Source organism: Sorex araneus, chromosome 7, assembly GCF_027595985.1.
Source record: "Sorex araneus isolate mSorAra2 chromosome 7, mSorAra2.pri, whole genome shotgun sequence".
NCBI lineage: Eukaryota > Metazoa > Chordata > Mammalia > Eulipotyphla > Soricidae > Sorex > Sorex araneus.
In genome coordinates this window covers 51,472,103-51,500,084 of record NC_073308.1, presented here as the reverse complement: position 1 = coordinate 51,500,084, position 27,982 = coordinate 51,472,103, and the positions used below count along the sequence as shown (strand labels likewise).

The window sequence follows — 27,982 nt, the reverse complement described above, 5'->3', positions numbered from 1 at the left end:
GTAAAGGAAGCATCTTACCCCTGTATTATCTCTCTGGTTTCCTATAATTCCCTTTTAATAGTCCTTTAGTTTCTAAAAAAACTACTTTAGCTACATTCAAAATTATTTTTATTATAAAATTTCATAATCTGTTTAGTGTATAATCTGGAAGTCTGGAGTCTGAGATTTTATTTTTGGTGTTATCTATCAATAGATGATTTGACACAATTAGAATGTTCTGTTTGTTGACCATAATATATTTCACTATTAAGTAGGTCTCTCTTAAATTTTCTTGTTATTGTTATTTTCAATATAAAGATTCTGTGCATCATTTATACAATCAACCCCAAACATGTCTTATATTGTTTTCCATATTTAGCTTGCTTACTTAAAAAACTTGTACACTGTCACAATAGCTTGTGAACTGGCAGATCTCACTTACTATTTCCAGAGATGTTTGTCTTTTTTCTTGTAGATTTGAGGAGATGATAGTGTTTTTTTTTTTTGATGATAGTGTTTTCTATAAAGAAAACTTCACTTCAAATGTGAACCTCTTTTGGGTCCTTTCCTTTCCTTATAGCACTTACAGAACCTCTACTACAGAGTCAAATACGTGTGGCAGGAGACAAAAATCTTTTCTCCTCCAAGTCTCCTAGAGAGCACTCAGTCGTTTGGCTTAAGTATAAAGAAGGCTGATGGGCTTTCATGTTGCATTTTTGTAGTGAAGCTCTCCCAAATTTAAAATTTGTTGAGATATAATGTATAAAATAAATGTATAAAATGTAATGTATAAAATAAAATTATATTTATTATTTTAAAAAGTTAGCCAAATTTTGTTTACCACTTAACATGATAGTTCACTAATACATTTTACTAGGTTTTCTTATATATATTCAAAGTTGAAATATTAGTTGCTGTGGAACTTGTCCAAATCTAATATTTATAGATCAGTACATTTTAGTATCTAGGTAAAACCTAAACTACTTAGCATCTAGACTACTATAGTCAAGTTTCAGTAAAAGAAGAGAGTTGTAAGAAAGTTTGATGGATGATATCAAAGATCACTAAAGTCTTGGACTCTCTCCCTTTATGTCTATGCATTATTTATGTTACTGCTAAACTTTTCTTATTTTGTTACCCTGATAAGGATACCTATTTTTAGGTCATATTTTTCATTACTGTTGAGCTTGACAATTTTTGACCATATATTGATCTATATTTTGCACAGCAACTTTAGAAACTTTAAAATATTAATTGCCTTTCAATCTACAAGAAAACAAAATAATGTCTGCATAACAGTCTTCCTAATTAAATCTAAACTAAATAAGTTAAATATATATTATTTAATTAGGTGTTCTTCCCATCTGTTGTCATTTTCTTCTTCCTCACTCAGCCAGCAAATTAGACCTCTTAATGCCATATAGCTTTATTTTTATTTTATATCATTTATCTAATATTAATTTTATTCTGAATTTATACTTTATATAGTACAATTATACATTTGTTAACACTTATTAATACATTTTAATAGATGGGTCACCTTAGCAAGAATTATCAGAAGGAGATCTTTCAAATGATTTGCTCCTAAGCACTAAGCAGTCGTTTTGCTCATATTTAGCCAAATAAGCACAGTCCCATGATGCTCAGGGAACCTGATGTGGTACCAGGGATGGACACATCTGAGCCCAGCACCAGAAGTCCTCTCCTATCTCTCTATTTGCATAAATTATCTACTATTTCTACAAAAGCAGAAGTGGATAATACTAAAAGCAGGTTATGGGAGGATCTGTCCTGTAAATTGTAGCAGTGAAGAACCTATTGCCCTGGAGAGGTTTGGATTTGGTGTGACGGAGATAGCTATGTCAAAGATTATAGTCTATTCACACTGTGTGTGTGTGTTCTCTGTTTTGTCTTACATGTGGATGTGGATGTTGGATGTTGGATTTTAGTACTCAGGCTGAAAAATCTAAAGAATACAAAGTCACATCTCTATCACGGAGGAATCAGTGTATTCACATTAGTGACCATGTCCACCCTGGAAGATTTCATGAACTTTCTATTGCTAAAAAGTGGCTGAAATTTAGAATAAGTAGGAATTTTCCCTGAGAGCAATAGTTAGAGAACAAGAAGAGCATAACCTGAGAAATATACAAATTTATCCAGTGTGGACTTTGGCTTTATGTGGTGGGAGATGTCAGAATAAAGTTCTAAGGTTTGTTTGTTTTTTTAATTTTAATTTGCAGGTCTTATCAGTAAGCCTAATACTTTATTAATACCTGGAGTTTCTGTAATATCTGTACATTAGCTTTATTGAAAATGAAGGAAAATATGAACAAATGGGAATGTTCACGACCTACTATTTGTCTTTATGATTTCAGACTGAGGGATATGCTTACTATCATGAGTTCAGAAAGAACTGTAATGCACCATGAAGCAGAGACAACAGAGAAGGTCACATAACAAGGGATTACTGTGATTAGAGAATAGCTGTTTCAACTCGGGCTTGCACTCTGCCAATAGTAATACGGGAAAAATTAATATTTTCATTATATTTCAAGGTGCTTTTACTACCATCTGGACATAAGTATGATTAGCTCTTAAATTATTGTTGCCATATATCATACTAAATAAAATCAGGAAAAAAATATAAGTCCACAACTGTCAAATTTCTTCTTAAGCAGTTTATTTGTTTATTTCCAAGTAGAGAACTACCAATAAAATTGAACTTGTTATACATGACATCTACTGTTATCTTCCATTTATTAATTAGTTATTAAGAAAAAAAGATACATAAAGCAAAAGGCAATTTTCAGTTTCAGTTTCCTTAATCATTACTTTATTCTTATGTATTTTAACATTAAATCAGAAATAACCAAGTATATTTAATTTAAGTATTAAAGAAAAATAAAAACAGCAAAATAAGAAAGAAAATTATAAAGATATTTTGAAAAATAATCATGTGTAGAGGAGGGAGATGAAAGGTCACTCAAAATCATTAAGTGCTCAATTGTTTAGTGCTGATTGAAAACTAGAATTTTATTAATGACCATAATATAATGTATGCATATGTTTAAATGTAAAGTTGTATTCCTAATTTTTTAAAAGAAAAAAATTAATAAAAATATTTAGATTACACAAACTAAAATGGAACTTATTGGAGAGAATGAAAGATGGGACTGACAAAGCAAACAAATTTATTTATATAGTGGTAATGGAAAATAAAATTTAGAGTTAATTACATATTAAGGAAGCACACATAGATGCCAAACTATATGGCTCTATAAATTAAACATATATACCAAAATCACTTCAATATTTTAAAAAAAATAACTCTCAAGTACACTCAAAAAAAAATTCAACTTAAGTAATTTTTTTTTTTTTTGCTTTTTGGGTCACACCCGGCGATGCACAGGGGTTACTCCTGGTTCTATCAGGAATTACTCCTGGCGGTGCTCAGGGGACCATATGGGATGCTGGGATTCGAACCCAACCCGGGTCGGCTGCGTGCAAGGCAAACGCCCTACCGCTGTGTTATTGCTCCAGCCCCTTACGTAATATTTGTTAATAATTTTACAAAAAACTATTAAAAAGAAAAGGTGAGAGTAACATGGAATATATCAAACACAGCTGTTCTCTATTTACAATTTAAACATATGCTTAAATGTAATGAGACAATTAGCATACTCTTTTTTAGAACAGTTATAATTGTACTTCAAACAAATATAAAACTGTCTATATCTTTAATATTTAATTATGCTGATACCTTAGAAATTTTTTATCTAGTTTCAAAATATGAAACATGCCAATCAGATTTTTATCATCTAAACCTCCATAGTGGATAATTCATTTTCTTGGTCATGCATAAAAAGCATGAACTAAGAACAGCTCATAGAAATTGTGAATTAGGTTCTACTTTCTATAATATGTAGTACAATTTTATCTTTATACTGAAAACATTCTAATTGTGTATGACTGTTTAAGAAGGATTCATTAAGATTTAAAGGCATTCTGTGATTATGGATTAGAAGAATTTCTATTGTTAAAATGACCATTCTACTGTAAACATTAGATTCATTCAATACAATCACTATCAAAAATGTCACTGACATTACTCATGTTAAGAAATCACTATTACAGCAATTCAGATGTAACTAGAAAACACATGGTTATCTAAAATGGGAAAAAAGAAATTACAGTTCCAAATCACAGAAATTAAGAGAAAAAAATTTAAAAGACACAGATCAATGGAATAGAATTCAACAGATCAATAGACCTGAAGTCCAGACATAAATACACATATGTACATGCATAAGGCATTAAAGGAATCTAGAGAATAAGATTAATTTTTTCATGAGGGGGGGGTGGAGCAAAAGTACAATGGGTAGGGCATTTGCCTTGCATGTGGCCTATCTGGGTTCAATAATATGGTCTCCCAACTACCGCTAGGAGTAAATCCTGAGTGAAGACCATTAGTAGTACCTGAGCATTGCCAAGTGTGACATCCAAATCCAAAAATAAATGTATAAATAAAATAAAATATTTATTCAATTACTGATAATGGGAACATTATAACTATTAACTATCAAATTGCCTATTTCCAATATTCAGAAATCATGGCTTAGCTAAATCAAAATAAAATCCAAGTAAAAGCATCATCATTTAGTTCAAATCTATTAACATGTATAATAACTATGTATCATCTAAATTTAAGGATTCTCTTTCAACTGAAACCACTCTATTGCATACTCCATTAGACTTTTTTGGTTTCTCACTTTTTATTGGTATATTTTAAATAGTTCTAACGCCAAAAAATGTAGAGGGCCAAGTATCACAAACTCCGAAAGCAGTTTTAAGAACAGAAAGTATCAAATAAATAGATTATGCTTTCTTAGTTACTGAAATAGCAAGACAAAGTAGATTCTGAAGAAAAGAATACAATTCATTGTTGGTAAGACATAACTTGCCACTGTGTAGCATGAATTTTGAGAACTATATTGTCAACTGTTAATAGTCATCAATGTTAATAAATAGTTGTAATGTCAGTTGCCATTAATGTCTCAAAGCTGCTAATACTTCAGCAGGTAATAACTTAGCAAGTCATTTTAAATTAAAAAATATGCTCATAACCTTAACAGTGACAGGCACAGTTAACAAGGCAGTATTGCTCATATGAAATGCTTTTACTGCTCCTTTAATTTGTAAGTCTGCAGCTATAACAAAATGTGCTACCTTTTAAATTATAAAGACTAAGGATACAGTGCTAATATATAAATTTTTCAAACATGGTGTTGAAGTAAAGTCATTTAATTATAATAGGGTGTGATAACTTGAAATGAATATGTATAGGCAGTGACTTGTAGAGCACTCTTGTCTGTTGTTTAAACATAGTTAAAAGGTGTTAAAATATTAAATTATACAGTTTTAGTTGAGTATAAAAATGTCTACAAAGGGTAGGACAATAATATGCACTTTTTAATGAGATGTCACTAAAACCTTTTTTATATAACAAATGTGTCAACCCAAAGCAAAAATATCTTAATAGAGAAGATAAAATCCTTTTGTCAAAAGAGTTACTATAGTCTAATAAAATTTCTACCAATTATTGTCACTGAAGTTGTTTTTAGAAAGTTAATAAACGCATTTCTTAAAATATACACACAATATACATATAATGAATTGAGCTGCATTATTGAGAATAGGAAATGTACATGTACCATTAAACAGTCACTGATTCAGAACTTTAATGACAAACTTTTAGTTTGATATTATTACACTTTCAATTTTTAATAATAATAGAAATGCTGAAATTTCTTGATTGACAGGCCAATGTTTTTGCAATAAATTGCACTGACCTTCTACTTCTTGCTAGATGTTAAGATTTTTAGAGATTTGATGTTATTTAGGTTCATTTTTAAATAGGATACATATGTTTAAGCCCAGGCGTTGCTCAGTGATTCTGCAAGTTAAACCTGGTTTTAGTCTGGGGACCATGCACTATGGGGATGTAAGTCACTGAAATATTAACTAACTTACACCTACACTTATTGTGTTGATTGATTCTACTTCTGATTCTTCTCACCTTCTCCTCCTCTTCCCATTTGTTCCCATCTTCCTTCTTTTCATTATGTCTCTGTTTATATTCTTTTCATCCTTCTTTGCTACATAATGTTTAATTTTAATTGAAAATGTTTGTCCTTCCAAAATAGTAATTGAACTTTGCCACGAGATGTTTGATTTGTTTATATTAATTTAATTCGTATTACTATTAAAGATCTATTGCAGTAATAATCAGAAAAGACTAATCTGGTACACTGCAGGAAGTCACTCTAAATGTCCATTACATCTTATGATGACTTGTTATCTTGAACTTCTGTAATGCTCAGAGCATTACAGATGTTTTCTGTATCTGGTCACCACCAAGGGTTCTCTTACATTTTATCAATCATGACTAAACATTCTACTAGAATTTCTTTACTCTTATCACAATATCATAAATAATTTTTATGGGTGATTGTTATCTTCCCCTCACAAAATCTCACTAAGGGAGCTTTGTAGATTCCTTCTAGTTTTTAATTGAGAAAAGAATTTGACTTCCACCTACTTTTGAATTGTTGTTTATTCTTTTACAAATGTTTTTGAAAACATAAGACACAGGCACTTTTAACATTATAGGACTGTGTCACTAAATAAAACTTGTAGAGTTTGAGGTTCATTATAATTTAAATTGGAAGTGCTGATGTCCAATTTAAATAACAGTGAGTAAGGCACTTACTTTGAACACAGCTGGGTGTGATCAAAAGACCCCCCCCATATTTTAAAATCATTAGAGAATTTGTAAATGAATTTCTTAAGAAATTATCCTTTATTAATGGATGAATCACAGAATATCAAACAATGCATTACTAGTTTCTGACATTAGAATGAAATATTTCACACATTAAGCAATAATTTAATTTTATCCTTATTTGGGAGGGGCATGCCTGCATACGCTTGTGGTTAACTCCTGGTTCTCTGCTCAGGGATCACTCTTGACAGGTTTAGGGGACCATATAGTGTGGCAGAAATCCAACCCCGTTGGCCATATGTAAGGCAAATGGCCTACCCACTTTACTATCTCAGTGGAAGCTAGTCATAATTTTTTAAATAAGATTATTTAAAAGCTAGTAAAGATATTTTAGAAATGCTAACTGTGGGTTTAACACATCAAATGATCCACTGATAATATAGCATTTAGGATATACTAGTTTGAGGCGAATTAAAATCATTTTACTGGACTCTAAAAATAAACATTTGTGCTGAGGATATGAATATGAAGTTTACTCTGTTATTTTTCTACAGCTGGGGATATGAGCAAGGCTCTACTTACTATAAGCGGAATATAACCACTACATAGATAACATTCAAGAATTAGCTTAAACACTGTGGCATTTGAAATGTGGCTAGTCCAAACTGTGATGTGCTACAACTGGAAAAAATACACCTCGTTTCAAAACTTGGTAAGGGAAAAAGAAATTAAATAATTGCTTAATGTTTATATATATACTATATTCTGTGACAAAATATTTTAAATAGATTGATATAAGAAAAATGCTACTAAAATCTAATTTTAAGAATGTTCAAATATACAAAAAAGAAAAAAATAATAACGAATATAATTCTTTTCATTTTATTTTATTTGTATTTTGTTTTCAAAGTGTTGTATTATCCTTTAGGAAAAAAAAGAAAGATGTGACCTCCTATAGTCACTTCCATATTCACTCACCCACCAGCCCAGCTCTATCAAATCCGACTAAATCTTGAAGATGGACACAAAGCAGCTGAAATTCATGGCCACGCTGCTTCCCACAGTTGAAAACTCCAGGGCGCCATCAGGAAGCAGCGGGCAGAGTAGCCGCCCAGTCGACGCCTGGCAGCAACAACCTTACCCTAACTCTGCAACCACGCTAAGGACTCAACTCCACGACCTCACAGATATTCTTTGCAGACGCCAAACTGTGAACAATTTAACGTCACAGGTGCCGAGACTGGGAATTCTAAGTTTTTTTCAAAGTCAGGTTGGGCAAGCTCCCCGTAACCTTTTTACTTGGGGAAAACCTGGCAACAAACAATGCCCGCCGACCACAGCTGCAGTCATGTGGACTCACTGGCCCAGACCATAGATCCTAAAATTTCTGAATCTGGCAACACCTCTTAATTCCTCAATACTGAAATTCCAGGAGGAGCACACCAAATTAGATGGGAAAGCAACAAATAAGCCAACAAAACTCAACAAAGAAAAGCAATAATGCAAATGGCTCAACTAGCAACAAGCACCTTAATAAATTATTGGATTAGCACTTAACAATCCAGCAATCGGATATAACAGAATTCACATAAATTGATTTTTATAGAAGCAATAGCATAGTTCGTAGGATGCTTGCCTTGCAAGCAGCTGATCTGCGTTTGATTCCTCCGCCCCTCTCGGAAAGCAGGGCAAAGTATCTAGCCCGCAGGGCAAAGCCTGGCAAGCTGTATTCTATATGCCAAACAAGTTTCACAATGGAGAATTTACTGGTGCCGGCTTGAGCTAATCGATGAGCAACAGGATTTCAGTCACAGTGACTTATTTATTTTAATATTGGAGCTTTGTTATATAATACGTTTTAATTCTAGAATTGTATCAACAGTTAAGGCTTTTTTTCTACATTAAATAAATATTTTAAAGAAAAAAGTAAGCATAGGAAAAAATTGTTTCTTCGATGTTAAGTTGTGTTAACAATTTATAATATGTTCACTGTATAATAAGTTATAATATGATTCAAGATACCAAAGCCATCTCCAATAATTATATATACATGCTTCTTCATGTTATGCAATATTCTTCCATGATGGCTACTTCTATATACTAATGAACATTTTTATTTTTAAAAAAAGGCCAAAGGAAAGTTCTGTAATAATAGGTAGTGATAAATTAAGTGACATGGTTATAATTTATTAAATGATGAATGTATGAATTTTTTAAATTCATACATGACAATGTATGACATATACATTGTCATAGTTTGATATACATATATCATGGCATAGTTTGATATATCCAAACTATGACAATATTATTTAAGACACAGAGAAATAGCATGGGGATGCAGAGGTAAAGTGCTTTTCTTGCAATCACCATCTTCAGTTCAATTCCCATAACAGCATATATCCTTGCTGCACTGCCAGAAGTGACCCACTGGTTACAGGGTCGGGAGTAAGCCCTGAGTTATGAAGCTTGCTCTGAATGATAGAGCATTTGCTGATACGTAAGAGGGCTGAGTTCCACCTCAGTGATAGTTCTCCATGTATCACTTGATGTAGCTGGCTCAAGAAGGCCTTGGAATCTTCTAGAACTGCCAAGTTGCGTATAACACAGCTGGGCCTCAAGCCTTAAACTGTAGTGGCTTAGCACTACCAGAAGCCCCTGAGCTTTGGGAATCACTGGGGATGATAGCTGTGTAAAATATTTATGTCATAATATTGCACATTTGATGCTGGGGTATGGAGTCTCAAAACATATCTTCATATAAATGTTTCAGATAGGGAACAATGAAGTTCCCAATAAAATTTTAGTAAATATTTAAAATTTTAAGACAAATAACACTGGCAATTTTATACCCGGTTGACAGCGAACTGTGGATTGAAACCTTTTGTAGCATCGAAAGACTATGATATTTCATATAACTAGCTCAGAAAAAATCAAAATTTAAAATTTGCTATCCAATTTCAACTCATTATTATTTTCACACCATCAAAAAGAAATAAAACTGAATACTAGGAATGGAGTGATAGTACAGTAGTAAGGCACCCAGATTATCAGGGTTTGATTTTTGGTACCCTTTATGGTCCCCAGGCTCTGAAGAAATAATCCCTGAGCACAGAGTCAGGAAGAAGCCACGAGCACCACAAGATATGACTCAATCCTGTTTTCAAAACTAGCATCATTTGCAAACCATTGCAAACAATGAACATTTTATGTTTTATATATTTGTGCTATGGTGATAAAAAGGAATAAAAATTAAAATGTTTTTGTTTTCTATTTCGCATTTTTATTTTATATAACATTAACAACAAAATGGTCACTTAAAAATCAGACATTATGGTATTAGTAAATACCAAATTTAATAAAGCTTTTGGCAGATTTTTTCTAATGTGTCTTGACTTACATGAAAATTAAAGAATTAACTTCCCCTATTTAATTAATCTCTCAGTTTTTCAGCATGAAACAATGGATCTCAACTAATATTTAATAACCTCCCAAAATCTTATGCAAAGACAAGCTGCATCAAAATTTGGTATTTTATCTGTTATATCCATTAAAAGAAAAATTACTCTGAAAGTTAGCATACCTCCAACGGGAAAAATAAATACATACATACATATTAATAGACATCAGTAAAAGGAAAAATATTATATCATTATTTTCTAAGAACTTGATTAAGTTATTAGCATTGCCCTCCCATTTTTCATTGATTTGGTTTGAGCGGGCACCAGTAACGTCTCCATTGTGAGACTTGTTGTTACTGCTTTTGGCATAAGGAATGCACCATGGGGAGCTTGCAGGCTCTGCCGTGTGGCCGGGATACTCTCATTAGCTTCCCAGGCTCTCCGAGAGGGACAAACAAATCGAACCCGGGTGAGCATGTGCAAGGCAAACTCTCTACCTGCTGTGCTATCATCTTAAGTTATTGAAACTGGAAAAATAAAAAGAAATATTGGTGTGTTAAGTATGTCTAATCTAGAAGCTGGAAAGATTTAGTGCTGAGAGCAGAGTATTTTATGCTCCTGACCCAGGTTTGGTTTCTAAAAGCCCATACACTCCATCCCACAGGGAGAAATCCCTGAGCACGAAGCCAACAGCAAGCCCAAAGAGCCACCAGCTATGGCATAAAAGAACATTTTTTAAAAAATTTCATCATTTTCAAAAGTATGTCTCATTATGTTACATACTTTGCATACTTGGTTTTATTTATCACAAGAAAATGTGATGGCTAGCTAAATGCCCTACTATTTGATATAATAGAATCCCCAAAAGAAAATTTCAACTAGAAATACATAAATAGAACTATGCTGTCGGACCCCGTGCCAGGCTGTTTCACTCAGGGCGCCCCAGAGGAGGGCAGGCGAGACCCCTCCCTGTTCCAAGGGACACAGCCCCAGCAGCCGGAATTCTCCAGAAGTCCACTGCCGCCCTGCTTATGGCTGCTCTCCACATCCTCGGCTGAGACTCATCCATGAGTGAACCTTTTCCTGGACCACGCAGACACATTTGCAGCCTTGCAACATTTCTTAAGACACACCTTACCCATACTCCAAGAGTACCGCACCACATTTGATGGGATTCAAAATAGGAAGCAAACCACCTTAGAGGGAAATGTTATATTCTTTCAGTTCTGCTGTGGGGCATGGATTGGGGTTCGAGATAAAAACATTGGAAATATGATGGTGGGAAGGTGGAATGGTGGTGGGATTGTTGTGTGGATATTAAATGTAATCAAAATTTGTGAACTGTATCACTGTCACTGTCATCCCATTGTTCATCGATTTATTCAAGCAGGAGCCAGTAACGTCTCCATTCTTCCCAGTCCTGAGATGTTAGCAGCCACTCCTTACTCATCTTTCCCAATGATTGGAGGCTCTTTCAGCATCAGGGGAATGAGACCTGTTATTGTTACTGTTTTTGGCATATGGAATAAGCCACGAAGAGCTTGCCAGGCTCTGCTGTGTGGTTGGGGAGATAAACGGAATAATATTTCCAGTCAGTATGCTGGCAGGATGGGCTGGAGAGAGAGCACAGGGCTAAGGCACTTGCCTTACCTAATGTCAACCCAGGTTCCATTCCAGCATCGCATAGGGCACCCTAGATCCCGCCAGGGCTGACTGCTGAGGGCAGAGCCAGAAGAAAGCCCTCAGCAAAGCTGAGTGTTATGCCAAAATCAAATAAAAAACAAACAAACAAAAGTTTCCCTAAGCACAGTAGCACTGTCATCCCATTATTCATCAATTTGCTCGAGAGGGCACCAGAATTGTCTCCATTGTGAGACTTGTTACTGTTTTTGGCATATCAAATACACCATGGGTGAACTACTTTATAAACTATTCTGTGAACTACTTTATAAAATTAAAAAAATTAAAAACACATAAATAAAACACATTCTTTTTGACTAAGCTAGAGAAGGAATTTCAGAAAGTTACTACTAATTAAAGCATGTATGACAGACATATCATTCTGGAAAAGTCTTAAATTGGTGAACAATATTTCACCAAATAAACTCGGGTCCCACAATTAGCAACTGAACTGGGAAATTTGAGGAAGTGTAAATCAAGTTAAAGTAGCTGTCACAGGCAAGTGAATCAGTACTGGGGTAGCTGTCTCCCTGTGACCTCTGTACTAACAGTCTGGATTGGAAGAGACATCTCCAAGACAGTGTGTCAGAGCCATGCAGTGGGAAATGAAGGGATCTAGGGGTTTCAGAGAAAATGATATAAAGAACATAGGGTTAACCGAGATAAAATACCAATAAGCTCTAGAAATAATTTGAAAGTTCAAAACAGCCACAGGCAAATTACAACACAGAAGATTATGTTGAAATCAGAAGAGAGGTTAACTCAGATGCACCAACTTGAGACTGACAACATCAGGTAAAATGTGGAGAGTAAGAATGGTTTATCACCCTCCACCCGACAGCCACCCCCCTTTCTTTTTATGTTTTATTTCAGTGTCACTTTATGGTAGCAAAGGTCATACTCACAATATCTGTATGACAAAAAGAATCAATATATTAAAGAATAAGAACAAATAGTTCCTTTGAAATAAGACAAAAGCCAATATCTAATTGTGTCTTCTTTTAAAATAATTATAAATAATTAGGCCAGCAATGAGGATTTACCACAGAGATTAGAATGTGAAGAATGCCAGAGGCAATAAGTGAAAAAGAAAATAAGCACCAGCTTAAGAAGGCACAAAAACGAGAACAAATTATTATTAAGATAATTTTGACAATCAGGATCACAGTGTCATTTTAAAATGATAAAATTCTGATGTTTATCCTATTTCAAATTAGTCCAATATGGTATTATCTGGCCTGTCTTTCTGTAAAATGTTCTATCATATTGTAATTGCATTTAGACTAGTCCCCTTCCAAGAGCCTATCTTTTTGGAAAGGATGTCAATCAGTTGGGTCCCAATTATCCTTAGAGAGAGAGAGAGTAAGAGAGAGAGAGAGAGAGAGAGAGAGAGAGAGAGAGACAGACAGACAGACAGACAGACAGACAGAGAATATTGTTTTTCAGCATTATGTGGAGAATAGTTTCCTGCTTCTTCAATTTACTGTTACCACACACCATGCCCAGTAGGGGGTATCAAAATCGATTAACTGACCCCTAATTTCTTTCCACACCCATCTCCATTTCCAGTAATGTGTTTTGTGGATAGAGTGAAAAGGGTTAGTTCTCATTTGATTTATCTTTTTACATGCTTTGCTTGTTTACAGGTCATATATAATCTAGACAATCCAGTCATTGGGTATTTCTGAGTTACTGAGCTTAATATGACCCTCTTTGGTCATCTGTGTGTGTTTACTACCACTTACCTTTAGAAGACATGAAGTCTTCTTCGTTAAAGGCAAGTAGCAGCAGTGCGCTATGTGTATATACCATCAACAGGGAACAAGTATGACTGCTTATTCACATTCTGGTTGCCCTTTTGTTTAGGATTTTTCCATATAAGGTATGAGGTAATATTTCATTGCCATTTGATTTGCATTTACCTGATAGTGAATGTTTTTTCAGGCGCCTGTTGGTCATCTTTGATGAAGTGTATATTCAGCTCTTAATTCATTTTTGATAGGAATATTTGTTGTTGAGTTATGTGATATATTTTGAATATGTTTACTGTCAGGTATATGATGTGTGAATACATCCTCACAGTCAATAATATACATTTTTTATGCCATGGATGTTTCTTTCTGTATGCACAAACTTTTTGTTTGATTGCAACCACATTTGTTTATTTTTGCTTTTGTTTCTTTGTCATTTGAGTCAGTCTTCAAATATATCACTGAGGACAATACGATAGAAAGTATTATTGTCTGTGTTTTCTTTCATGTACTCTTTTTTGTTTCATTTTTAATATTCAAGCCTCAAATCCATTGTGAATTAGCTTTTGTGTATGGTGTGAGATTGAGTGAAAATTGTATCTCTTTGAATGGAATATACAATTTCCAAAAATCATATGTTAAAGATACTGCCTTTGGCAGTATAGATAAAAAGATTTTATAGATAAAAAGATTTTATAGATAAAAAGATTTCTCTATTTTATGCCTTTGGCTCTTCAACACAAATTAACTGCTCACATATGTGAGGATTCATTTCTGGTTTCTCAATTTTATTCCATTGATCTATATGTCAAATTTTACTCTAACACTCTTTTGATTACGGTAACTTATGAGAGTAGAGTGATGTACATATGAGTGATATCCTCATTCTCTTCCCACCAGAGGATTGCTATGTATATTCAGGATCTTAGTTACATAACAAAACACAGCAATGTTTTTTTTTTCAATTTCCTGAAAGTAAGACATTGCGTTCTCATAAGGATTGAATTGAATGCATTTATGGATTATGTAGGGTGCGTATTTGGAAAATGTAATTCCTCAAGTCTATGAGTATGTTATATTATTTCATGGCTTCATGTCTCCCATTATTCCTATTTCTTTATTTATTTTAAAAATCATTTTATGAATATTTTGTTATTGAGATATCATTGAAGACAAATATATACATATCTAATGCATGTAATATATATGTCTGTATATATGTGTGATGGGTTTCACACTTTGCAGTGCTCATGGATTACTCTTAGCTGTCTCGGGGATGACTCTAGGTGGTGGTGGGAACATAACTGGAGTCAGTCACACGTGCGAAACAAACACTGCAGGGGGCTGGAGTGATAGCATAGCAGGTAGGGCGTTTGCCTTCTACGTGGGCTACCCGGGTTCAATTCCCAGCATTCCATATGGTCCCCAGGGCACTGCCAGTAGTAATTCCTGAGTGCAAAACCTCTGTGCATCACCAGGTGTGACCCAAAAAAGAAAAAAAAAATTAAATACTGCAATCCTTAGACTATCTCTCCAGACCCATTTTAAGTTTCTGTTAGTTCTTCTCACTAGTTTTTGATGAGGCTTTTTTCTTTCTATTGCTAATTTTTGTGAGTCTTTAAAATGTATCTTTGATTATTAGTCCTTGGCCAATTGTATTTATATAAATATATCCTGATATCCTGTATTTGGTAGGATATCTTGAATTTAGTCAATGACTCTTTTGCTGTGTAGAGATAAGTGTAATAGAGTTTTCTAAGTATGTCTCACTGTTTTGGTTGTTTATTTTAATACAGCTAATTCCTTTTTTTTTTTTTGGTATGGATATAGCACTGTAGCAGTTTTGTTCCTTTGTTCATCGATTTGCTTGAGTAGGCACCAGTAATGTCTCCATTGTGAGACTTGTTGTTACTGTTTTTTGCATATTGAATATGCCACGGGTAGCTTGCCAGGCTCTGCCGTTCAGGCGGGATAGTCTCAGTAGCTTGCCGGGATCTCTGAAAGGGATGGAGGAATTGAACCTGGGTCAGCTGCGTGCACAGCAAACACCCTACCCGTTGTACTATCGCTCCAGTCCAAATGTGTAATAAACTTTGTCAAATGTTTCTTTGCATCTATTGATTAAAATATATGATTTGTATCTGTTTCTATGTTGATATGAAACATTACAAAAATTGATGGGCCTATTTTAAACCATATCTGCATCCCTTAAACCTCACTCTCATGATCCTTGAAATCCCACTTCCTGTTCCTATTTTGATGTATTTGGTTCACTGAGATCTTGTTGAAGACTTCAGCATCTATTTCCACTAGGAATAAAAGGGCTTATATTGAAAAATTTAGAATTCCTCAAACATGTGGTCGAGAAACTCTACCCCATTGATGCAGCTAGATAAGGGTCAATAGCTGCAGGGTGAAATAGAACAATCTTCAACATTTTCCTCTACGGAAACTTTTTGGATACATTTTAGTAGATTATTCATAACAAGGAATACAAAATAAATGACTGAGGTCCTGCTTTGGGGGCAGGCTTTGGGGGGTCAGGCTGGAAACATTCAAAATATGGTGTTGGGAAAGTCTAATGCTGGTGGGATTGGTGTTGGAATAGTAAATGTAATAAATTATTGTAAAAACCTTTCCTAAAAATAAAAATAAATTTTAAAAGTGTATGGGCTTTTCGAGGGGTCACACCCAGATATGCTCAAGTTCTATTCCTCTTTCTGTGTTCAGGAATCACTCCTAGAGGTCTAAGTTACTATATGGGATGCTAAGTACGGGACCAGAATGAGCTATAAACAAGGTTTTAAACCCTGTGCTCTCTCTCCAGCACAAATAACAATCCTTTTGAATAGTTCTTTTCTCTAAAGTCTAAAAGAATCAGAAATAGCAGCAATATGAAGTAGAAGCGACTTACAAGCAAATGGTCTGCGAAGGATTTTTAAAAAAGGAAAATAAAACTGTCATGTAGATCTATAAAATCTATCAATCCTTGTCATGGTAGATCTATAAAATCTAATATCAAACACTGTCATCTTAGAAATGAGTATATAAATTAACATTGAAATTAAAGTATATAGTCGAAGAAATACATTTCCAAAAATTGAAGCTGTTCCAAGGTTTTACATTTGAGCAATTTGCATATGGAATTATTATTGCATCCACATTGACGTGCAAAAGTGTTTCCTAAACCCTGTGAACTAAGAGAGAATTATCAGCACTGTAGGAACCATCTAACCACTTGTCTTCCTACCTTATCCCTGGACATTTCTCTCCAAGAAAATACCCTTTTCTTATAAATATGAAGCTCTACTACATCTGCCGGGGATTTCTCTGAACAGAAAATTGATGCATGCTATGTGTTCTCCTTTTTGCATCACTTGTATCACTTGTCATCCCATTGATCTTCGATTTACTCCAGCGGGCGCCATAATTTTGCATACTAAAATTAATTTTATTATTATTACTTAAAATCTTAGCTTTCCCCTCTTTAATTTCTATTCCTCAGAGTGCCAAAATTGCTAGAAGTCCTCAACAACTTCCCTATTGTTAAATCCAGTAGCAAAGCTATTACATACTTTCTTGAACTCAACCTTAAATTTTATGATGAAGTCCTCCTTGTTTATTGTCTTACAACTCTAAAAGGATATTTTGCTGTTGTTGTTGCTGGTTTTTGGATTTTTGTTATGTTCTTTTGTTTGTTTGCTTGTTTCAGTTTTACTTCCTTTCTTCTCTTAAGACTATTATCACATTTTATGATGCACAGCTGCCACCTGTGATCTCAGTATTATTCAGCCAATGTTTGAACTTCAATTTGTCCTTATATACCTGAATATAACTTAACATAGTTATTTAACTTGGTTTAATTTAATTCCATGTGTTTCCTTCTTTAATGAATATCATCATTTTATACCTTGACATAAGAGTTTAAAAATTGGAAATTCTTCTTATACTTCTTTTTTTTTTCTTTTTTGGGTCACACCCGGTGATGCTCCTGGGATACTCCTGGTTCTGCACTCAGTAATTAGTCCTGATGATGCTTGGGGGACCATACGGGATGCCGAGGATCAAACTCAGGTCGGCCATGTGCAAGGCAAACGCCCTACCCACTGTACTATCACTTAGGTCCCTGGAAATTATTCTTGATCCTAACATACTCCTCCCATACATAAAAAATAACTAAAGTCAAGATAAATAACTTGTAACTTTTGTTTGATTTTTTTTCCCCAAATATCATTGTCTCACTGTTTTGTGACTGATACTTCTCTGGTTCCGCCCTTATCACTTTGACCCATACTACTGTGCTATGGCAATTTTGTCATTAAACTCTGCTCTTTTCCTCAAATAAATATTGTTCATACACTAGTGGCCTGATATCTAGTTATACTAATAAGATTCATATTTTGTTCTTCTTGTTATTAGATCATCCCAATAGATAATTTTACTACAGCAATGGGTTTCTTAGATGTATACACATTTTATTCTCCTCATAATGTCTTTGTCAAATCTATATTCCATTAAGAAATGTTTTCTATAAATGTCATTTTGAATATAATCATGAATAAAAAAGTGATTAAAAATACCTTAATTCTTTAAAGTATCTTAGTATTCTAATTATTTCTTACAACAAAGGAGAAAAATTTAGCTCTTATACAGTTAATTTTAATATAAGCTCTTACAGGATTCATTATGCATATAAAAACTTAATTATTTTATGCTTAGGAGAAACACTTTTATCTTTTGGATCTTTCTACATATAAAGGTCATTTTGAATTGCTAGATATTTGTTTAAGTGTGGCATTAGATTTTGAACCACTAAACATGAATACATTTTAAAGTATTTGCATAGGGATCTAGGAACTAAAGCACCTAACAGTTTGAAAACACTGAAAGAACCTATAAGAATTACACAAATACCTCATTTTATATAATTTAAAGACTCAGCATGACTCACAGAGCAATTTATGATTAAATCCAGTAAATAAGTTACTTTCTAGAAAGTACTTTGAAAACAAATATCCTTTCCCCATATTATCAATTATTCTGTTTTTATCTTCAAAGCTCAAATAAGAAAATTCATTTATAAGATTAATAATAATAGGGGCTGGAGAGATAGCACAGCGGGTAGGGCATTTGCCTTGCAGGCGGCCGACCCGGGTTCAAATCCCAGCATCCCATATGGTCCCCTGAGCACCGCCAGGGGTAATTCCTGAGTGCAGAGCCAGGAGTAACCCCTGTGCATTGCTAGGTGTGACCCAAAAAGAAAAAAAAAAGAAAGAAAAAAGATCAATAATAATATAACCATACTTTATCATTTGATTGAGTTAAAATACAGAAGTTGTAAATATTTGAATATCATTTTTGAAAACAAATGCTTCAATTTATATATGGTCATCTCTCCATGTGACAAATCTCTTAAATTTACTTACAAATTTAAAGCAAAAATAATGTGTTCCATTAATGATAGATTTAATGAAATATTTTAATTGAATGAATTGGAATAAAATAGAATACTAGTTTCTTGTATGCTAATAAAAATCACTGTACTTAATAATGGCATTGTTTATAATTGCACAATAAATATTTGCCCTGAAAATTTTATGTACAATATTGAAAATATTTAAGATAACAAAATGTTAGGGTAAGCAGCAACAATCATCCAATCAAAGTTACAGGTGCAGAAAATTATCTCCTGAAAATGGAGTTACCCTGAAAAAGAAAAGTATCAAACATCTAAACATAGAAAGGCCCCAGCTCTCTCCTGTATCTAGCAAAAACACTATCTCACAGGAGCATGGGGGAGAGAAGGTTCCAAGTTTCACTAACTTCTGTGGAGCTGATAGCCCCGATTCCATTCTTCTCAACAGAAAAACTTCCAGTGAAAATGATAGCTTCAACCTATTGGGTCTTTAGAGCCAGGGATTCCCCTATAATTTATACCATCGTAAGGAATATCTGGCAATTCCAAATTGTTCATTAAAGAATAGAACGAGCTGGATAGCTAATCCAGGAAATGGGATTGAACTCTCAAGAGATGTCACACTTAGGACCTAGCCCTTGAGTTAAATACCCTAAACTTACTCGTTACAAAAGGGGATAAAATTAGAACCCTAGACTTAATGATGCCTTCCAAATGACCACTCTTATTCCTGGGGCATCTCTTTCTCTCCAAAATCATTTAGTCTTTGGAGAAGACTGAGGCATTAGTAAACTCTTTCCTAGTCACCAAACAGCTGGTCCTTCCTTGCCCCAAGCAAAGGATTTATTATATTCTCTAAGTACTCAAAATACCACCAAACCCACTTAAAATTAATTGAATGCCATTAGATAATTTTCCAAATTTAGTTTGCTAATCAATCGAGGCATGATTTAGAATTACTCAATACCCACACTGTGGGCATGTTTTAAAGATCTTAGTGAAAAATAAAAAATATTTTATTATTGCAATCAAAGTTAGAGAAAATTAAGAATGAATAATCATCCATTCTCATTAAAATATTAGAGGAATTCATCTCATCTAAAATATTTTAGAGAAAACTTTATAGCAATTCTAATAAAATTGCATTTATGTGCTATTGATTAATATCATGCTTTTCTACCATTATTCATTTCCTGTTTTCAAATCACCTGTACTTTTTTACTTCTACTTCACACCATGGCAAAAAGAATAACATACTAGAACTCATGTAATTTGTCTGTCCTTATATCGACCAACAAATAATTAATGAGTTAAAGTAAGTCATAACTTCTCTGATTTTATTTTTTTCTGATTATTCACTAGTTTTATAGGTGTTTTTGTCATGCACTTTCTGAGTGAATGCATTCCAAATATAAAAACATATTACATTTCATCCAAACTATATATGTCATTTTTGTCATTGTGTGATTATATACTACGAAGTAAAAGGAAATCTATCTTTTGGAGTTGCTTTAATTATCACAACACTGTGTACATATAGGTACTTAATGCACAATTCTAAATTGCTTTTCTCTCTATTCTCATACTTATTTCAATCATGATGTTATCAAAGTATTTTATAATAAAGTTTCCAAAATCACATCATTATACAAAACCATTCATTGAAGTTAACAAAACAAAAGAGGATTTAGTTGCAAAGTATCTTAACAAAAGAAGAGAAAGACATATTTATAGCTCCTATCCACATGCAAGTATAAATATGTTCCTGCTAATGCAAGTACAATCCATTGCATTTAGTTTTATAATCTATAAGGGGTTTATTATTTTATCCATTTAAATTTATTTGGGGGTATTCAGGTTAAACCTGGTTAAACCCAGTGATTTAAAAATACTAACTAGTAACTGAAAACTGTTTCTTTTTTTCTCTTTCTCCAGTTTTTTGGTTTTGTTGTTTGTTTGTTTTGCTTGTATTGTACCTTGATATTTTATATTTGCTTTGTTTTTGTTTGTTTGTTTTGTTTTGCTTTTGGTGTGGGGTGCAAACCTACCTGTGCTCAAGGCTTACTCTTGGTTCAGGGATGGTTTTTGGTGAGCTTAGGAGATCCAAATCTGTCTAATCATTTGCAAGGCAAGGATCTTACTCACTGAACTATCTGCCACAAGTTCTTTCTATCTGAGTTATTTCAAATCATAATAAATAAGAATAGACTTCTTTGTTTGCTTGTATTTTTACATTGCAAGAAGCCTCACACAGAGATGAAGCAAACACATGCACACATGTGGCTGTACCTCTGAGCCACATCCCTGGCAGCCCCAAATCTTTCTAACAGCACAAATAATCAACTTTCATCAAACATTAAGCCAGTTAAGCATACAGAAATCAGTCCAACCACTTAAACAGAAATATGTTCTGTGGTTATGCTACTAAAATAGGTGTGAAATACATTTATTAAGTGACTTTGGTTTCTCAGTAAACAAAAAAAAATCACTCTGTGAATGTTTTAATTGTTTTTGACATATGGTGACAACACATCAGGTGTTGTTTCCATTCTCAAATAGCCCGGAAGAAACACTGTGGAATTAATGACTTAAACGAGGACCAAAAAGAACGCGCAACAGGATTATCAGATATTTCCAGCTCTTCACTTAGAATGATTAAATTCCTGAGGTTTCATATATATTTTAATACAAACATTTCAATTATCTTAATTATGTCACTTCTTTTAAGAAACAGCTTGTGCTCTGAGATGAAACAACATGGCCTATTGCATAAAGAGACAGAAAAGAAGGGACACATTATAGAAGAAATATTATACTCACGGAATGTTCGATAAAATTCTTCAAGAGCCAGGTGCTTGTCAGAGTTAAAATCATCATGTTTCAGTAGATCATACAAAGTACAGTCAGAAAGATCCTTGCCAAGGTCTTCTTGTTTTATCACCTGACAAGAAAATGTGACAGATAATTATATATGTTTCTTAACATTTCTGTAGAATAATTAATTAACAACCACATTTTTAAAAGATGACATGAAACTGCAGTTAGACAGATAAGTATGTCAATACAAGAATCAAGATTTTTTAATTAGTGAATTTATTTATTCACTAATTTATTTTGGCATTTTTTGCAGAGTTCTATAGCTCAGAGACACTCCATGGTTGTTCAGTCTAGTAGGGAAGCATGGAATTTTCTGGTTTTGGCCTGATGATGCAGTGCTTCTCAGCCTAGCAGTGCTGGGTACCAACGCTGGGTACCAACAGGAGTGTAAGGTCCTGTTGTAAGGTCAGCGCCATGTGGTGCCAAACTCAGGCCCTCATGCATGCAGCATATGCACTTAAACCATTTTAGTCCCTTTGCTTGTGATAGTTTTTATTTTTTCATTCTTTCAGAGATACAAGGTTATAAAATCAATATAGTTTCCTGGAATTTAGTCCAATTTTCTCTTATAAAAACCTCACAACAGAATCCAAAAAACTTAAATTTTTAAAGATATGTTGCATTTCATTATTTACTTTGCTACTTCTGAAATTACTTATGTTAATTACTAATTTGCTAAATTCCTCATCTACTACCTATATCATTGCTACTTACTTTGCTAGCTCAAGAAAACACGGTCTATTTTCTGTCTACATATGTCAAAATAAAACAAGGTGTTTTTTGGTTATTTTTTTTCCCCAACAAACATTGGAATGTAGTTGTTCCTGACACTGGTGGCCACATTATTTGAGGAAAAAAATGAAGTTAGTTTTCCCTCTCTCTGTCTAAAATTCTCCCCAGCTGGATGTGAAGCCATTTGGGATTGTTCATTTAGTCCCCTGGTCACAAAGGTGCTATTAAGCAAATGACTGTTTCCAGGAGCCAGAGAGAATTAATGCACCGATTGATGATGGAAAACTATCTAAGAGTGGAAGAGAAAAATTGTAAAATTGCTTTTCTACTCTGTGTTCTGTCTTATGTATGAGGTTGAAGCTTTTTTTATACTCTGCTGCTTCTGACAGAGGGCCAGTGAGCTCCCAGAATTTTTTTCCAGACATTTCTAAAACATTCTGGCTAATTCTAAAGCTCTGTCCACATTTTTTTTACATTATCCCACAAAATGATGCAATAGTTTGCCTCACTTAGTGTTCTGTATTTTTAAAAGCTGATACAGTGAAGTCAGAAAATAAAGTCAAAATACAAATGAACCTGAAACTTTATAATGTTATAATGCAGTGTTACTTCAATAAACATTAGGAAAATAAAATACTGGATTTTTAATTTTTTATTATTATTTTTATCACACCCAGCGGTATAAGGGAGACTGTTTGGTATACAGGACTCCAGCATAAACAAAACAAAACAAAACAAAACAAAACAAAACACAAGCATCCAGTCCTTTGACCTACCTCCCCAATTCTGTAATAAATAGACAATATAAAGACAACAGCCACCTCTGGGCTCACTCTGTGATTTATGAGAAATCAGTAACCTTTCTTCAATTAGAAATGGACGATAATATATATTTTTTTCCTCAGAGCAATAAATAGCACAGCAGTAGGGAATCACCTTTCACGAGGTTGACCCATGTTGGGGAATCACCTTTCACGAGGTTGACCCATGTTCGATTCCTCGGCCCCTCTTGGAGAGCCTGGCAAGCTACTGAGACTATTGAGCCCATACGGCAGAACCTGTCAAGCTACCTGTGGCGTACTGGATATGCCAAAAACAGTAACAATAAGTCTCTCAATGAGAGACCTTACGGTGACCGCTCGAACACTAAGATGAGCAAGGAGATGACAGGCAAAGGACTGGATGCTTGTGTTTTGTTTTGTTTTGTTTTGTTTTGTGTATTTCATTCAATTGACTTAAGTATTGTGAAATGCAGACAAGACATCAGGTGCAAGTATTAACACTGAAAAGTCGTCGATTACGGCTAAAAAGAGTGAATTTTAATATAATGTAATTCCTATTACAGTCATTCACTGTAGCTTATCATATACATTTGTCTAGGTGATGCAATGCATTCTTCTTTTGGTAGAGCATGAATTTTTAGATTTTTTTATTATATCATTGTATCTGTTGATGCAAAAGATACTCAGGTACCCAAAAGGTGTTTGTAATTATTTCTAGAACACTCCTGCATTACAGGTTTAGTTGTTCTGTAATATAAATGAGCTACAGAAATTACTCTGAAGATAAAGTGTAGGACACAGACCACTGGTAACACTTAGAGTCCTCTCTCCACCCTCTGCTGATACAATGGCAGCATAAGCAATGGCAAACAGAAAGTCTGCAATTCTGTAGATTCTTCCTTGTGCACTGTATTCAAATTTCATTGGTGAAGCTGGTATTTGCTACCATAGGGGAATGCTACAAAAAGCTTTATTTGTACTACAGATCCAATGATAGTATTAAGCCCTGCATTTCAGGACAATCCCACTGGAGAGATTAGCAGAACTACCTCATGGTTGATGCCATCTATTCTGTAAGCCAAATGGGAAAACAAATAACACGGCTTTTCTATTTAGAAAGAAACAAGAGCTCTCAGTCATTCTCCATCTGTTATTTGCTAGAACAGGGGAAATGACTTTTCCCATGGTAGGGATCAGCAGTTTGCTGGATCTTGCTTCACTGCATTCTTCTGAGATCTGCCATGCTAATATTGCGGTTATCTTTAAGGGTGCACTGACACCATGCTTTAACCAGCAGTCTTAGAAGTATTTCAGTGACTTTTGTTGTCATATAGGTTTACAAAGAGCTAGAGATCAAATAAAAAAAATGGGAAAAACAACCTGGTCAGGGGCTAAGGCTGATTTCCCTTATCTTGCAAAGATCAATCGCTAAATGAAGGCACAGCTTCGGAATAAATTGAGCATTGTGAATAAATCCCCATGCCACACACACATAATGTAGAGCTCAGGAGAAGTTTGATGAATGCCATCAGGAGAAGTTTGATGAATGCCATCAGGTAGTTTGTGAGGTGTATGGTTTATGCCACACAAGTACTTAGAGCCAAATTTATCACTCTTAGCCATAGTGGGTCTTCTCCTGAGTACAGAGGGCAAAGAGGGGGGTGCCAGACTGCCATTTGAAGCTACCTCCTCTTTTACCACTTCACATATGTCACCTGCAACACTATTCCCTTCTCACCTTCTTAAGATATGATATAGCCCTCAATTATCTGATTATCCCTACAGGTTCATAAATTTGTGGGTCAAAAATTATGAAATTATATTATTTCTCTGATGGATTCTAAGATTAGCTTATGAATCTAGAAGTACAGAGAGAAAATGCGTTCCTCCTTTATAAATACTGAAAACATACTGCCTATTTTCTATCTTTTTCTTTAAGGTTTTTGATGAGAACCTTAACACTGCCTGAGGTGTTTCGCATAAATAAGATAGCTCCCTTTGTAATTTCAACCAGTAAAAAAAAAAAAAAAAGATTGCTCTGTAGATTCAGAGTTTTGGTTCTTTTAAACTGATGATAGGTTGGCAGTTGAGGAATATTAAAACATGAATTCATCCTAGTTAATGTAGATAGATAAATAATTGACTTCAGTATATAATTCATGAAACAGGTGAAATAGAGGACTGTAGTCAAAAAATACTTAGGACAAGAAAACATCTTATTCAGGCAAAAAATAAAGGAGCTATCTTATAGAAATAGCCTTACTTTTACTAATCAGAATATTGCAATTTTTTTGGTCTAAAACTTTACTTTTGGTTTAAAAATAGGGATGGATTGGTCTGTGGAGAATGACAGTAGTTATTAGGGAAATAAAATGATTTCTTGTTTATTAAAAAAAAGTGTATTTAACTGTAAACAAATTTCACTTCTGGGAAATGCTGAAATCCAATGAGTCTTGCTTCTCTTACTTTGGAAGCTTTAGCCTAAAAACAAATTATAAGTATTATCTATGAGCATTGCCAATTTCATTCTAAGTGAAACACCTTTTTTCTCTTATTTTGTATCCCTAATAGGTCTGTAATATTTTTAAATGTTGGTCAGGACTGGAGCGATAGCCCAGGGGGTAGGGTGTTTGCGTTGCATGCAGCCAACCCAGGTTCTATTCCTCTGTCCCTCTTGGAGAGCCAGGCAAGCTACCGAGAGTATCCCACCCACAAGCTACCCGTGGCATATTTGATATGCCAAAAACAGTAACAACAAGTCTCACAATGGAGACGTTACTGGTGCCCTCTTGATCAAATCGATGAACAACGGGATGACAGTGCTACAGTGCTACAGATAGGATTAATGACCATGATACTCCCTGGATATCCATGCTTGGTAAACTATTTGTATTGTATTTCTTCACACTAAAGCCCCTTGTTATCTATGAGAAAAATCTTTTTATATAAGATTATTATCAATAGCATAGTAAACATGTATGCTAATTTTACACCTGAACATTAAAAAATTCTTTAACATTTTAGTAGGTTTAATAAATAAGAATAAATATTAACTGTCTGTGGCCCATGCAACATCTCTATTTTTTAAAGAGAAAATAGGTATGTGCAGAGATTGCAAAAACATTGCTGCCATGCTCTTCCTGTTAGCTTAGAAGATATTTAGTCTCACTCTTGTTTTTATTTAATTTTGTAAATCTATTCACATATGGTAGTTGTTGAGCAAATGACTTTTAAGTCAAATATGTATAACATAATAATCTAAATCCTGTGTACAAGTAGTTCTTTTTATTATTTTAATAAAGAGTTGGCATGTATGCACATTAGAGTAATATTTCATTCTAATATGCACTCCTAATGTGAATCAGCTTATTAAGTGACAGAATCTAAATGAAGAAAAAGTTAAATCAATATACTCAATACAGCTGCTTATTTAAACTCAGAATCACAGGGGAATGACTCTGCTTACTTAAATTCAATGGGTGGTTATTTTATCAAAAGTGGAAATGTCTAAGCAGCAGACTTTCAAAGTCGCTAGTTTCATTTTGCTTTAAGACTCCTATGTTTAATACCAATTAATGCAAATCTGCTCTTCCCCGAGTTAAGCTGCCTTTATATATTTTCTTTTTTTTTACCAATAATCAAAGGTGTAAGGCCACAACACAAAAAATATTAACCTTTAAAGATAATTTAGAAAAAAAAACATTTTTGGGATAAGTATTTGTATTAACTTTATGTCTCCATTAAATTGGGTTGTGAGCCTGTAAGTCCAATTCTTCTCAAATTACTACATTTTTTCCCCAATTTCTCCCATTCTGAATTCCTGTGCACATGAATCCCACTCATATAATTTCAGAAAATTTTCTCACCCATCAGAGTAGCCTGTTTGTCCCTTCTTTTAATTGTAAAAAGTATTTATTTACCATAATAACTCTAGAAAAACATTAACTGACCCTTATGAAAACCATTTGTCCAGTAAATATAGAACTTGGAGGAAAAGTTTGCTGTTAGATAAATTCTATTTCAATTTAGGGAAGAGAGAGAAAATGAAATAGTCTTTTACTGTTGTTGTGGAATCTTTCTTCTCAAGAGACCAATACAATTTTTTCTCGGTATGATCAAAGCCACCTTTCTTATGACTGTCATCTTGGTATGGGAAGTGAAAGATCAATAAAGTCTTCACGAACCTCTGAAGTTGATAGTAACTTAAAGATTGCAGATAATTTAAAATTAAAAATACCTAAACCTTTGAGGCTCAGAATTTGATGTTCTTGTTCAGTTCTGTAATTGAAGAATCTACCTTATACCTAAAATGATCTTTTTTATGACCTAGTGGAATATGGTGTTGGAGTTTGGTTTGGGTGAGCCTCACCAATGAAGGAACCGACAGAGTAACCCTGGTATGCGGGACCCGTGGCTGAGATCTCTAAGCCTACTCAGATCAGGACTGAACCTCCTCCACTCAGATCCCCAGTTTTCCAGTAGGTTGGCAGTCACACCCACAAACTGCCCCTGTCAGAAGCCATATAACATCATCAATAGCCAAGATCCAGAAACTATAAAACAAAGCTCCTGGAAAAGAG

The 27,982-nt window shown here is 34.1% G+C and overlaps 1 protein-coding gene across 4 annotated transcripts in view; it reads right to left on the bottom strand.

Moving 5' to 3' along the window:
* FSTL5 (follistatin like 5) overlaps positions 1-27,982 on the bottom strand; it is a 693,844-nt gene that overhangs the window by 300,920 nt on the left and 364,942 nt on the right. For all 4 annotated transcript variants that reach the window (XM_055144641.1, XM_004606146.2, XM_055144642.1 and 1 more), the window contains exon 6: positions 21,832-21,952. In XM_055144641.1, coding sequence (XP_055000616.1) covers positions 21,832-21,952 — 121 coding nt within the window. The remainder of the gene's footprint in view (positions 1-21,831; positions 21,953-27,982) is intronic.